General features: G+C 39.7%; 1 protein-coding gene across 3 annotated transcripts in view; it reads right to left on the bottom strand.

Annotated features, from left to right (window-relative positions):
• Positions 1 to 13,354, bottom strand: part of ADAD1 (adenosine deaminase domain containing 1) — a 51,917-nt gene extending 38,563 nt beyond the window's left edge. Inside the window, exons 1-5 of one of the 3 annotated variants that reach the window (XM_010362553.2) lie at positions 13,257 to 13,354; positions 12,923 to 12,995; positions 12,112 to 12,291; positions 11,178 to 11,366; positions 8,396 to 8,563 (exon numbers count right to left, since the gene is read on the bottom strand). In XM_010362553.2, the coding sequence (XP_010360855.1) occupies positions 8,396 to 8,563; positions 11,178 to 11,366; positions 12,112 to 12,291; positions 12,923 to 12,995; positions 13,257 to 13,289 (643 nt within the window). In that variant the 5' untranslated portion in view covers positions 13,290 to 13,354. Of the gene's footprint in view, positions 1 to 8,395; positions 8,564 to 11,177; positions 11,367 to 12,111; positions 12,292 to 12,683; positions 12,996 to 13,256 lie in introns of those variants that run through there. The other 2 variants (XM_010362554.1, XM_010362555.2) reach the window with 2 other exon arrangements.
• Positions 13,355 to 14,436: the final 1,082 nt, after the last annotated feature.

Below are 14,436 nucleotides of genomic sequence, written 5' to 3'. Positions count from 1 at the left end.
AGGTTGGTGCCCCTCAAAGTCAGAGGCCCCAGAGGGAGGAGCAGGCACCCATCTTTGCTGTTCTCCAGCCTCCCTGAGTGACATCTCCAGGCACGGGAGAGAATCAGATGAATAGGGCCTGAAGTGAACCCCCAGTAAACTGCAGCAGCCTTACAGAAGAGGGACCTGACTATTGAAAGAAAAACTAATAAGCAGAAAGCAACAATAGCATCAATAAGAACAAAAAAGCTCCCCAAAAACCCTATCCAAGGGTCAGCAGGCTCAAAGACTGAAACTAGACAATCTCACGAAGATGATAAAGAATCAATGAAAAAACACTGAAAACCCAAAAGGCCAGAGTGCCTCTTCTCCTACAGATGATCACAATGTCTCTCCATCAAGGGCACATAACTGAACGGAGGATCAGATGGACAAACTGACAGAAGTATGATTCAGAAGATGGGTAATAAAAAACTACGCTGAGCTAAAAGGAGCATGTTCTAACCCAATGCAAAGAAGCAAGCTAAGAACCTTGATAAAAGGATAGAGGAATTGCTAACTAGAATAACCAGTTCAGATAAACTACCTGATGGAGCTGAAAAACACAGCCCGAGAACTTTGTGAAGCATATACAACTATCAACAGCTGAATCAACCAAGCAGAAAAAAGGGAATCAGAATTTGAAGACCACCTCACTGAAATAAGACATGCAAACAAGAATAGACAAAAAAAAAAAAAAAAAAGAAAGAAAAAAAAGAAAAGAAAAGGAACGAACAAAGACTCTAATAAATATGGGACTTCATAAAAAGACCGAACCTGTGACTGACTGGAGTACCAGAAGGAGACAGGGAGAATGGAAACAAGCTGGAAAACACACTTCAGGATGGTATCCAGGAGAACTTCCACAACCTAGCAAGACAGGACAACATGCAAATTCAGGAAATACAGAGAACACCGTTAAGATACTCCATAAGAAGATCAACCCCAAGACACATAATCATCAGATTCTCCAAGGCTGAAATGAAGGAAAAACCTGTTAAGGGCAGCCAGAGAGAAAGGCCAGGTCACCTACAAAGGGAAACTCATCAGACTAACAGTGGACCACTCAGCAGAAACTCTACAAGCCAGAAGAGATTGGGGGCCAATGTTCAACATTCTTAAAGAAAAGAATTATCAACTCAGAATTTCATATCCCGCCAAACTAAGCTTCATCAGTGAAGAAGAAATAAAATCCTTTCCAGAGAAGCAAATGCTGAGGGATTTCATTACCACCAGATGTGCCCTACAAGAACTCCTGAAAGAAGCACTAAATACGGAAATGAAAAACTGGAACCAGCCACTGCAAAAACACACCAAAATATAAAGATCAACGACACTATGAATAAACTAGTGCATCAAGTAGTGTGCAAAATAGCCAAATAGCATCAGGATGACAGGATCAAATTCACATGTAACAACACTAACCTTAAATGTAAATGGGCTAAATGCCCCAATTAAAGCACACAGACTGGCAAACTGGGTAAGGATCCAAGACCCATTGGTGTACTGTATTCAGGAGATCCATCTTATATACAAAGACACAAACAGGCTCAAAATAAAGGGATGGAGGAAAATCTACCAAGTAAATGGAAAGCGAAAAAAGCAGAGGTTGTAATCCTAGTCTCTGACAAAACAGACTTTAAAACAACAAAGATCAAAAAAGACAAAGGAGGGCATTACATAATGGTAAAGGGAATAATTCAACAAGAAGAGCTATTCTAAATATATATGCACCCAATATAGGAGCACCCAGATTCATGAAACAAATTCTTAGAAATCTACAAAGAGGCCGGGCGCGGTGGCTCAAGCCTGTAATCCCAGCACTTTGGGAGGCCGAGACGGGCGGATCACGAGGTCAGGAGATCGAGACCATCCTGGCTAACACTGTGAAACCCCGTCTCTACTAAAAAATACAAAAAACTAGCCGGGCGAGGTGGCGGGCGCCTGTAGTCCCAGCTACTCGGGAGGCTGAGGCAGGAGAATGGCGTAAACCTGGGAGGTGGAGCTTGCAGTGAGCTGAGATCCGGCCACTGCACTCCAGCCCGGGCGACAGAGCGAGACTCCGTCTCAAAAAAAAAAAAAAAAAAAAAAAAAAAAAGAAATCTACAAAGAGACTTAGAGTCCCACACAATAATAGTGGGAGACTTGACACATACTGTCAGTATTAGACAGATCAATAAAACAGAAAATTAACAAGCATATTCAGGATTTGAACTCAGCTCTGGATCAAGTGGACCTGGCAGACATCTACAGAATTCTCCACTCCAAATCAACAGAATATACACTCTTCTCAGTGCCACATGGCACTTAATTCTAAAATCAACCACGTAATTGGAAGTAAAACACTCCTCAGCAAATGCAAAAGAACTGAAATCCTAACAAACAGACTGTCAGACCACAGTGCAATAAAATTAGAACTCAGGATTAAGAAACTCACTCAAGACCACACGATTTATTGGAAACTGAACAACCTGTTTCTGAATGATTCCTGGGTAAATAATGAAATTAAGGCAGAAATCAAGAAGTTCTTTGAAACCAATGAGAACAAAGAGACAATGTACCAGAATCTCTGGGACACAGCTAAAGTAGTGTTAAGAGGGAAATTTATAGCACTAAATGCCCACATCAGAAAGCTAGAAAGATCTGATATTGATACCCAAACATCAATTAAAAGAGCTCGAGAGGCAAGAGTAAACTAATCCAAAAACTAGCAGAAGACAAGAAATAACTAAGATCAGAGCAGAACTGAAGGAGACAGAGACATGAAAAGCCATCCAAAAAAATCGAATACAGCAACTTTTTTTTTAACAAATTAACAAAATAGACTGCTAGCTAGACTAATAAGAAGGGAGAAGAATCAAACAGACACAATAAAAATGATAAAGGGGATATCACCACTGACCCCACGGAAATTCAAACTATCATCAGAGAATGCTACGAACACCTCTACAAAAATAACCTAGAAAATCTGGAAGAAATGGATAAATTCCTGGATGCATACACCCTCCCAAGACTAAACCAAGAAGAAGTCAAATCCCTGAATAGACCAGTAATAAGCTCTGAAATTGAGGCAGTAATTAATAGCCTACCAACCAAAAAAAAGTTGAGGACTAGATGGATTCACAGCTGAATTCTACCAGAAATACAAAGAGGAGCTGGTACCATTCCTTCTGAAACTGTTCTAAACAATGGAAAAGGAAGGACTCCTCCCTAACTCATTTTATGAAGCCAGCATCATCCTGATACTAAAACCAGGAAGAGACACAACAAAAAAGGAAAACTTCAGGCCAATACACCTGATGAACATCAATGGAAAAATCTGCAATAAAATACTGGCAAATGAAATCCAGCAGCACATCAAAAAACTTATTTACCACAATCAAGTCGGCTTCATCCCTGGAATGCAAGGCTGGTTCAACATATACAAATCAATAAATGTAATCCATCATATAAACAGAACCAAAGACAAAAACCACATGACTATCTTAATAAATGCAGAAAAGGCCTTTGATATAACTCAACATCCCTTCATGTTAAAAAATCTCAATATACAAGGTATTGATGGAACATGGCTCAAAATAATAAGAGTTATTTATTACAAACCAAAGCCAATATATTGAATGGGCAAAAGCTGGAAACATTCCCTTTTAAAATTGGCACAAGACAAGGATGCCTTCCCTCACCACTCCTATTCAACATAGTTTTGGAAGTTCTGGCCGGGGCAATCAGGGAAGAGAAAGAAATAAAAGGTATTCAAACAGGAAGAGAGGAAGTCAAGTTGTCTCTGTTTGTAGACATGATTTTGTATTTAGAAAATCCCATCTTTTCAGCCCCAAAACTTCCTGAACTGAGAAGCAACTTCAGTAAAGTCTCAGGATACAAAATCAATGTGCAAAAATCACAAGCATTCCTTTACACCAACAGTAAGCAAGCAGAAAGCCAAAGCATGAATAAACTCCCATTCACAATCACTACAAAGAGAATAAAATACCTAGCAATATAGCTAACAAGGAATGTGAAGGACCTCTTCAAGAAGAACTACAAACCACTCCTCAGGGAAATAAGAAGGGACACAAACAAATGGAAAAACATTCCATCCTCATGGGTAGAAGAATCAATATTGTGAAAATGGTCATACTGCCCAAAGTAATTTATAGATTCAATGCTACTTTCCCAAACTACCACTGACATTCTTCACAGAATTAGAAAACTCTATTTCAAATTGCATATGAAATCAAAGAAGACCCCATATAGCCAAGACAATCCTAAGCAAAAAGAACAAAGCTGGAGGCACTATGCTACCTGACTTCAAACTATACTACAAGGCTACAGTAACCAAAACAGCATGGTACTGGTACCAAAATGGATATATAGACCACTGGAGCAGAACAGATACCTCAGAAATAACTCCACACATCTACAACCCTCTGACCTTTGACAAACTGGACAAAAACAAGCAAACAGGAAAGGATCTCCTATTCAGTAAATGGTGCTGGGAAAACTGGCTGGTCATATGCGGAAAACTGAAACTCTACCCCTTCCTTACACCTTATACAAAAATTAACTCAAGATGGATTAAAGACTTAAATGTAAAGCCCAAAACCATAAAAACCCTAGAAGAAAACCTAGGCAATACCATTCAGGACACAGGCATGGGCAAAGACTTCATGATAAAAATGCCAAAAGCAATGCAACAAAAGCCAAAATTGACAAATGTGATCTAATTAAACGGAAGAGCATACGCACAGCAAAAGAAACTATGATCAGAGTAAACAGGCAACCTACAAATTGGGAGAAAATTTTTGCAATCTACACATCTGACAAAGATCTAATATCCAGAATTTACAAGGAACTTAAACATATTTACAAGAAAAAACAATCCCATCAAAAGGTGGGCAACAGATATGAACAGACACTTCTCAAAAGAAGAATTTACGTGGCCAAAAAACATATGGAAAAAAGCAAGATCAACATGACTGATCATCAGAAAAATGCAAATCAAAACCACAATGAGATACCAACTCATGCCAGTCAGAATGGCTATTACTAAAAAGTCAGGAAACAATAGATGCTGGAAAGGATGTGGAGAAATAGGAATGCTTTTATATTGTTGGTGGGAATGTAAATTAGTTTAACCACTGTGGAGGACAGTATGGTGATTCTTCAAGGATCAGAACCAGAAATACCATTTGACCCAGCAATATCATTACTGGGTATATACCCAAATGAATATAAATCATTCTACTATAAAGACACATGCATGCACATGTATGTCTAGTGCAGCACTATTTACAATAGCAAAGACATGGAACCAACCCAAATGGCCATCAACAACAGACTGGATAAAGAAAATGTGGTACATAGAATACTATGTGGCCATAAAAAGGAATGAGATCATGTCCTTTGCAGGGACATGGATGAAGCCAGAAGCCATCATCCTCAGCAAACTAACACAGAAACAGAAAACCAAATACTGCAGTTCTCACTCATAAGTGGGAGTTGAACATTGAGAACACATGGACAGAGAGAGGGGAACAACACACACCAGAGCCTTTTAGGGGGTGAGAGTTAGCGGAGGGAACAGAGGATGGGTTAATAGGTAAAGCAAACCACCATGGCACATGTATACCTATGTACAACGAACTGGCATGTTCTGCCCATGTATCCTTTTTTAATTCCAAAAAAAAAAAAAAAAAAAAAAAACAACTATATCAGGTCAGGCACAGTGGCTCATGCCTATAATCCTAGCAGTTTGGGAGGCTGAGGTGGGAGGATCATTTGAGATCAGGAGTTCAAACCAGCCTGGCCAACATGGTGAAACCTGTCTCTACTAAAAATACAAAAATTAGCCGGGTGTGGTGGCAGGCACCTATAATCCCAGCTACTAGGGAGGCTGAGGCATGAGAATCACTTGAATCCGGGAGGCGGAGGTTGCAGTGAGCAGAGATGGCACCACTGCACTCCAGCCTGGGTGACAGAGTGAGACTCTGTTTCAAACAAAACAAAACAAAAAACACTACATAAAAAAACCATGTGCAAAATATTAATGAAGACATACATGAAAAATAATTTTAAAACAGTGATGAGCTCAACATTTTGAAAAAAAAACTAAAGTTTTAAAAGTTCTATGTTGTGAATAAGAAGACCAGAAAAACTGTCAATAAAGAAAAGCAAAGAAATCAATACTGAACTCTTATCTTCTACATCCTTTCATAAGACAAACAGACGTTTTAAACTCAGTTGTCTAGAGTAGACAAATTAAAGAAGAAACTTATTGGGGGGAAAACCAGCCCCCGATAATTCAACATTATTTCACATAAGTTCTTTTCTATTTCCCTAAGTGTTGGCTGGTCTCAGAAATAAAGGGAAAGAGTACAAAAGGAGCCCCGGGGGAAGACATCACATGTCGGCAGGTTCTGTGATGTCCCCTAAGACACAATACCAGCAAGGTTTTATTATTGATTTTCAAAAGGGGAGGGAGTGTGCGAATAGGGTGTGGGTCACAGAGATCACATGCTTCACAAGGTAATAAAATATCACAAGGCAAATGGAGGCAGGGCAAGATCACAGGACTAGGGCAACATTAAAATTGCTAATAAAGCTTTGGGCACACATTGTCATTGATAACATCTTATCAGGAGACAGGGCTTGAGAGCAGACAACCGGTCTGACCAAAATGTACTAGGCGGGAATTTCCTCATCCTAATAAGCCTGGGAGCACTACGTGAGACCAGGGCTTATTTCATCCCTTATCTACAAGCGTAAAACACAGATGTTCCTAAAGCAGCCATTTTAGAGACCTTCCCTTGGGAATGCATTCTCTTCCTCAGGGATGTTCCTTGCTAAGAAAAAGAATTCAGCAATATTTCTCCTATTTGTTTTTGAAAGAAGAGAAATATGGCTCTGTTCCGCCTAGCCCACAGGCAGCCAGACTTTAAAGTTATCTCCCTTGTTCCCTGAAAATTGCTGTTATCCTGTTGTTAAGGTGCCCAGATTTCATACTGTTCAAATACGCATGCTACACAAACCATTTGTGCAGTTAACGGAATCATCACAGGGTCCTGAGGCGACATTCATCCTCAGCTTACAAAGATGACAGGATTAAGAGATTAAAGACAGGCATAGGAAATCACGAGAGTATTGACTGGGGAAGTGATAAGTGTCCATGAAATCTTAATAATTTATGTTCAGAGACTGCAGTAAAGACAGGCATAAGAAATTATAAAAGTATTAATTTGGGGAATTAATAAATGTCCATGAAATCTTCACAATTTATGTTCTTCCACCATGGCTTCAGCCAGTCCCTCTGTTCAGGATCCCTGACTTCCTGTAACAGAAACTGTAGCTCACTTAGGGAAAAAGACGACCTTATTATTTTTCCAGGCTCTAGCCCAAGATAGAATATATTGTTAAAGAACTTTTTGTTGTCCTTAAGGCACTATTGGCACTTTTTGGAGAAAACAATAATGAATATAGAAGTGCCGATAGCAGAGATGGGTAAATGCTGCCTTAATTTTCAAAGTAGTGGCAGTAGACATGGTTAAATGCTACCTTAATTTTTATGGAGGGAAAAAAATAAACGTTTAGAAACTAAAGTTTGCAGACCACTGGGCCAAACATTTGCTAGCCATACATAAACATTTTGAAAGCTATTAGGGAAAAAGTATGAGAAACTAATCATCAATATATTTTCTGATAATTCAATTGGATGCTTAGGAAATTCTATAGGTATGTTTTAACTTGAGTTCAACAAAGTATTTTAAATATTTTGTAATTTGATTGTGCATTCTTCAGTATGCACTGGTTAAGGACTTTGCATGCATTGTTTAATCCTAGTGACAACCATAGAAGGTAGCAACTATCACTGTCCCCCCTCTCCAAATGAAACAGATTTAGAGGGCAAACAACTTGCCAGCATAGGGTCAATATGAGCAATCTAATTCTGGAGTTTACACACTTAATCTATTGGCTATGCTACCTTAGGTCATTTTCTCAAGTAATTCTACCATTTACTGAATTTAACACAAACTTCACAAACGCTGCATTTAAAACCTCTAAGTATTAAATGTACAATATTACATTCATAATAAGAATCTAACAAATTACAAAGAAAACTATATTTTAGGACTCAAACCCATTAACAATCTGACAAGTTACCGGACAGTTTAGCAACATGATTATACCTGTCAGTGCTGAAATATGCAAGAGCATTTTAACTACTATTAAATACATCAGTGGACAGCAGCTGAAATAAATTATTCAAATCCTGCAACTTCTATCTTGTAGTTGCCAAGTAACTCATTAACATAAATCTTTCAGGTGATTCCTTTTGAAAAATTGTACCTTTTATAAATACTTTATAATCAAAAGTATTTACCTGATGTTTCCAAAATTCGTGGTTCAGGTTCATCCAGTTGTAGAAGCTCATCAAGAGCTAATTTTGCTGCATTGGATCTAGACTCCTTTTTATTTTGTCCCAGTCCAGTCTTGTACTGAATACCATCCACCACAGCACAAAAGGCAAAATACGGTCCCATAACATTACCTTGAAAAAGAACTCAGAATGAATGCCACAATAATTTTTACTGTATTCTTGCAAACAATGTCTGTACATGGGAAAACATTCCAGTACAAAAATTCTCAAAAACTACCTTCTAAACACTAACTTTACAAGTCTTTTTGTAGGACCAATAGGCGTTAAAGCTAAAGCTGAATGGGTGTCTGAACTAACTGAGGATTCAAGCAGCTAGGCTGGCTCCAGATTCAGTGTGAGCAATAGGGCCAGTAATAGAGTACTGATCACATATGGAGTGTCTAGTATAATTCCTGGCAATGGTAAACACTCCACTACCTGTCAAACGGCCAATGAGAGATAAAACGTGGAGATTTCAGGTAACATCTCACGTCTTTAAAACTTAAATACAAATGTCTTTAAAACTTTAATACAAAGAAAGCTGAAATTCTCCTACCCCTTGGATTGCCCTAATACACTTTCAAGCTCCAGAATATAAGAGATCCCTTTGAAGAAACTCTGTGTACCTATCAGGGCATTATGAGAAGCAACTCAACTCATTACAGCTGTGGAGGTTGGGGAGCAGGAGGGGAGGCAGGGAGAGGGAGAGAGAGGAAGAGAAAACCAAAACATAATGATAAACTAAAGAATTAAACAGAATGTCTAGTCATCACAATTTCTTTACCTAGCTTTTATATTTGGATGAAAAATGAAATGGTATTGTCTTGTCTCCTGTATTTACAGGTCAAAGGTTCTTCTGTTTGAAGTTTTGCTTGTTAGTATTTAGACTTTAGCAGGCCTTCAGGAATCTGACTGTCCACTCTTTGGTTACGGATGGCTACATACAATGCTGCCACACACAAACCCCGCTATCTTATTTCCTCACATACTCACAAGTATGTTACATTAACTCTTTAATATGTACATCAACGTTTTACAAGCAACTCCTGACTGCTTCTGGGTAAACTGCTTTCCCCATAACATCTCAGACTTCAGTTTCCCAAGTTCCTTCCTTCATGATCACCTGGGTTCCAATCCAGGTTTACTAAATCAGAGATCATTTTGTATAATTAACAAGTGGCCCAGATGATTCTTATGTATGTCACACATCTTGGCTGGGTGCACTGGCTCACACCCGTAATCCCATCACTTTGGGAGGCTGGGGTTGGAGGATCTCTTGATGCCAGGAGTTCGAGGTTAGCCTAGGCAATATAGTGAGACTCCTTCTCTACAGAACATTTTGAAAATTAGCCAGTCCTGGTGGTGGATACCTGCAGCAGTCTTAGCTATTTGGGAGGCTGGGGTGGGAGGATCACCATTGCACTCCAGCCTGGACTACAGAGTGAGAGCCTCTATCTAAAGAAAAAAAGATATTTCACCTAAAATTTATTAGTAAGTCTCCTGTGTCAGAATGCGGGACCTTTAAGCTTTAGCCTGTTTATAACTCAGGTTCTCAAACTTTAGTGTAAATCTAAATCACATGTAGAGCTATTTAAAAATTCTGACACTGTGGTTTCACTACCAAACACACTGGATTATTGAACTATACTTTGAGCATAAAATGTACACCATTAACCAACAGGTCATGTTTTTTAGTAGTTTTTGCTCAGAGCAGTGAAGATTTGTCCTGATCATTTATTTTTTCTTACAATGACTAATAGATTACATTTTCCAAGAGTAATCTGAAATTACTGGAGGAAAGCTAACTAGTTACACGGAAATTAAGTCCACCTCCTACATTACCACCACCATCTATGTTAAGATATTATTTCTGTCACCTGTTAGTTTATGGGTATTTCATCCAAAACATCAGACTGAAACTTGATGTCGCTGTGACTATCTTTACTAAAATCTTGACAAGTTAAAATTATTTAGCAAAGATGTTAGCTTTGAGATCCATACTGGCAAGTTAGCACCAGGAAAATTAAAGAAAAAACCTAACTACTCGTATGTGTGTACAAACACACACACATACATATACATAGAGTTTTTAAAATTTAAAATTTAAAGCTGTCAAGGCCTCTTAAGAGCACTTATTCCTCCACTTTCCTAAAATCTTCCTAATCATTGGCTATAATGTGAAGAGATCAGAAACTACTTTCTACATTTTCCTTATCTGTACTCCTGTAGCCTTTCACAAACACAGGAAGGTTACAGATTATTCTGGTTGGGGAGTTTAATGGAGAATTGAGAAAACTGTAACAGACCAGTCTGCAGACAAAGTACTAATCATGTAATCGAATGCTTGAGTTTCAGAAGGCAAATTTGACCTTAACTTTTCTTAGGCATCATCCTCACAGAATCCTTCTCATAAAATAATTATAGTCCAAATATTTAACATCTTTACAAAAGCATGTTTATGATACAAGAAGTAATTATACCCCAAAATAGTCCATGAGACTAATTTCCATTCAGCTAGCCACACATAAAAAAATTACAATTCAATGATTATAAAACTTTGGTATATGTGAGTTATTTGTAGAGGCAGCAATGGCTAAAGAGGTGTGGACACAAACATTTAAGTATTCTTGTGAAAACATACAATCAGTTACCTAACCCCAATATTAGATGAAAGAACTAAATTTAGCACCATTCTTGTGCTATACTTTTGGTTTTGGTTTTAAGACAAATACAATTTTACACTTGCCTGTTGTCACAGTTTCCTTAAGGTCAAGCTGAACTCGCTGCATTTGTGCAAACTGGTGCAAGGCTGACACAGGATTTATCTCTCCACGTTTGTATTTCATTATAAATTCCTTAGGTATTTTTTTTGGAGGAAGCACAGGATTTGAAATAGATGAAAGATTTTTGGAAAGCAATGGTTCTGGAAAATTGCCTAAAAACAAATGTTATACTTGTCAATTTGGTTTAAAAAAAAAAATGAGCAAAAGCACTAAATCCTCCCCAAAATGGAAGGTTATCCCAGATACACTTCGTCATATGTTTTTCTTAAGTTTCTATTAAACAGTTTTGGCACACATGACAAACACCACATGTTATTGCATCTATCGAGTACTAAGACTATTTTGCAAAAAAGTAATATTGACATGTCATTGTTAAGTGATACCAAGGGTCATGGAATTTTACTGATGTCAAGGTCCTTCAGAAACCAAGCCATTTTTACAGATAATGTCACTAAGGCCTAGAATACAGAAAGACACAGATCTGGGACTAAAAACGTGACTTCTGGCTCCCATCCACTATTTTTCTCACTGGATTCAATCGAATTTTAAAGTATGTTTGCCCCTGCTTTATACCTAACACTATGGTAAGTGCTATGTGGAATACAGAACAGTGTAAGTCCAGTGTCTTCCCTTACGCCTCACCTTAGAAAGGCAAGCCACACTTGAAGGGGGGGTGAACAGTCAAGGTGGTAACAGATGGTTAAACGAGTGGCACAGGTAAAGAGCTCTACAGGCCTCCTCCAAGTCTTGAGTCAGATGCCAGCTCCAGGTGGGACACGGCCATGGGTACATGTCTATACAACCAGGAAACTTTTAAACCAGAGGCTCGACAGAACTTACTGGCCATCCCAGAATCTTAAAGAACTGATTCATTGTTACAAATGAAAAAAGTCGTACCCGTTACTTGCGTAACCTTGGATGCCATCTTGGACAGGCTGTAACTTTCTGAGGAACATCCTGTGGGTGTAGTTATCGTCTGTGTCGCTGGTTGAACTGGCAGGTTCTTTTTCAGCATCTGGGCAAAGCTGGGGACCTGCGAACTCTGAAACCAATGATTGTTGCTAGCCATTTTCTCACCTAGAGGTCACGATAAAATTGGCAGAAAACAAGACAAAACACTATATAAACTGAAAATATTTTCTCCAAACCCCCCCCCACCCCCCCCCACCCCCCCGCTATTTCCATCAATGGCCTTGGCACATATTCGGATGACTGGAGTCAAATCCCTCTTGAACTGATCTCATGACTACGTTTTGAGTTTTCATAGACACGGACCTCTTCTCTCCTGAATCCCTTCCCTAAACCTCTGCTACAAAGGAGGAAAGAAGGAAAATAGAGAGGTCCGTGTAAAATACCTTAAAACTACTCGGGAGTTAGGGAAGATATTAGCAAGGTCAGGAAAAAAGAAGAGAAGAAAAAAAAATCAGCTCGTCGGTGGCCTCCTTAGTCCTAGACCAACCTCTACCCACCAAAGTTGTCCTTCCTGCCCTCTATGTGGGCAGACGGGAAGCTGCTGCCGCGCCTCAGACCCGGGGCTCGCAGGCGGCTGCCGCCGCCGTTGCTCCCACCTCCCAGCCTCAACTTCTTGCTTCAGGCAGCTCTGCGCGAGGTCCACAGCGTCAGGGCCGCATCTTTCAAAAGAGGCCTCGCGCTGCCCCTGCAGGACCTGGGCCTTCGCCCCCGCGCCCTGCTTCGTCCAATCACTAACCGTCTCGGAGGCCGGCGCTCCTGCGCCGCGCTTGCGCCAGCGTCTTGCCACCGCCCTCCGCGTCCTGCGTTACCTCGGGAAGAGACGCCGACCTTCGCACGCGTTCGAGGCTTGAGTGACGTCGACTCTGTTCTCCGAACACAAGGACCAGGTTTAACTGACCGCCTTCCCCTTCTGGAGAAGCCAGGTAAAATCGCGCAGTTCGGCCTCCTCCCTACCATCCCGTGCCCCGCAGTAGCCCTGACAGAGCACTATAGCGATGATTGTTTATACTTCAGTTGTCTGTGCCTGGGGCCTCCTTCCTCAGAGCAGTTGAAGGCTGCCCAAGGGGTACCTGCGTGAGGGTTGTTTCAAGAAAACCCCTCATTTCATCCCCAATTGCAATCTGAGAAGTTGCCCATGGGGAAGCTTGACCTCCACGGTGGCCTTCCTGTTTACAGAAAAACTACCTCACACGTCCTGAAGCTTGGCCAGTGAGCGAACAATCATGAAAACAGATGGGGTCTTTGAGAGCAAATGGCTCTGCTCTCCGGATGACAAATGCAGTGTGGATGTTTTCAATTCTTTGCTCTCCTAAAGGTTGAAGGAGGCCCTACTCGAGGTGTTAGGTAGTAGTTCGTGGAAAATAAGAATACTAAGTCACCCAACAGATTTCGGCATGTAAACAAAAAGTAATCCAAAGAATTGAGTGACTTTGTTATAACAAAATTTCAGTGCCCATCTACCTTTTTATAGGGATAAGTTTTCTCAGTAATTAAGTCAGATGTAAATCTCTTTTTTTAAAAAAGAAGGAAGCCAGGCGTGGTGGTGGGCACCAGTGGTCCCAGATACTGGAGAGGCTGAGGCAGAAGGACCAGTTGAGCCCAGGAGTTCAAGTCCAGCCTGGGCAACATTAGTGAGACTGCCATCTCTTTAAAAAAGAGAAAAAAAAAAAAAGGAAAAAAGAACAAATAGACGTAATATGCATCCGGAAGTAGATGGGCTTATTGGAAAAAATAGTCCCATCCCCGTCGTTAAGCAGTGCATTTTCAATAAAAGTATTTTTCCTTAGTGGTTATTAAAATGTGTGTTGATTATGTTGCTTCGATCAAGTGCCCATTAATGATCCCAATGATAACTCAATCTGGATTTTTAAAATTAACATTTAGAGACTTCTGGTTACAGGAAATTAAAAAATTCAAATGTCAAGAAGTAAAAGGATGATAACACAACTTCTAAGTACATTAGGATCAAATTTGAGGGGAGGCATGGAATGGAAATAAAAGCTCAAGGAGTGAAAGGAATGAGGTACAAAATTTCCCTACTGCATATGCAAATATATAAATTATGTTTTATTTTGAAGTAATTTTAGATTTACAAAGGAATTGCAAAGATAGTACAATCTTTCCATTCCTTCCATCCACTTTCCCCTAATACTATCTTATGTAACTGTCAACTAAAGACAAAGAAATCCGGCTTTTAAAGAATTAAAGTTAGTTTCATTCAGAGTCTTAGGATTGCAACCCAGGAGAGTC

The sequence above is a fragment of the Rhinopithecus roxellana genome, chromosome 2 (assembly GCF_007565055.1).
Source record: "Rhinopithecus roxellana isolate Shanxi Qingling chromosome 2, ASM756505v1, whole genome shotgun sequence".
Lineage (NCBI taxonomy): Eukaryota > Metazoa > Chordata > Mammalia > Primates > Cercopithecidae > Rhinopithecus > Rhinopithecus roxellana.
The sequence above is the reverse complement of the archived record's forward strand: the minus strand, read 5'-3'. Positions and strand labels throughout refer to the sequence as shown.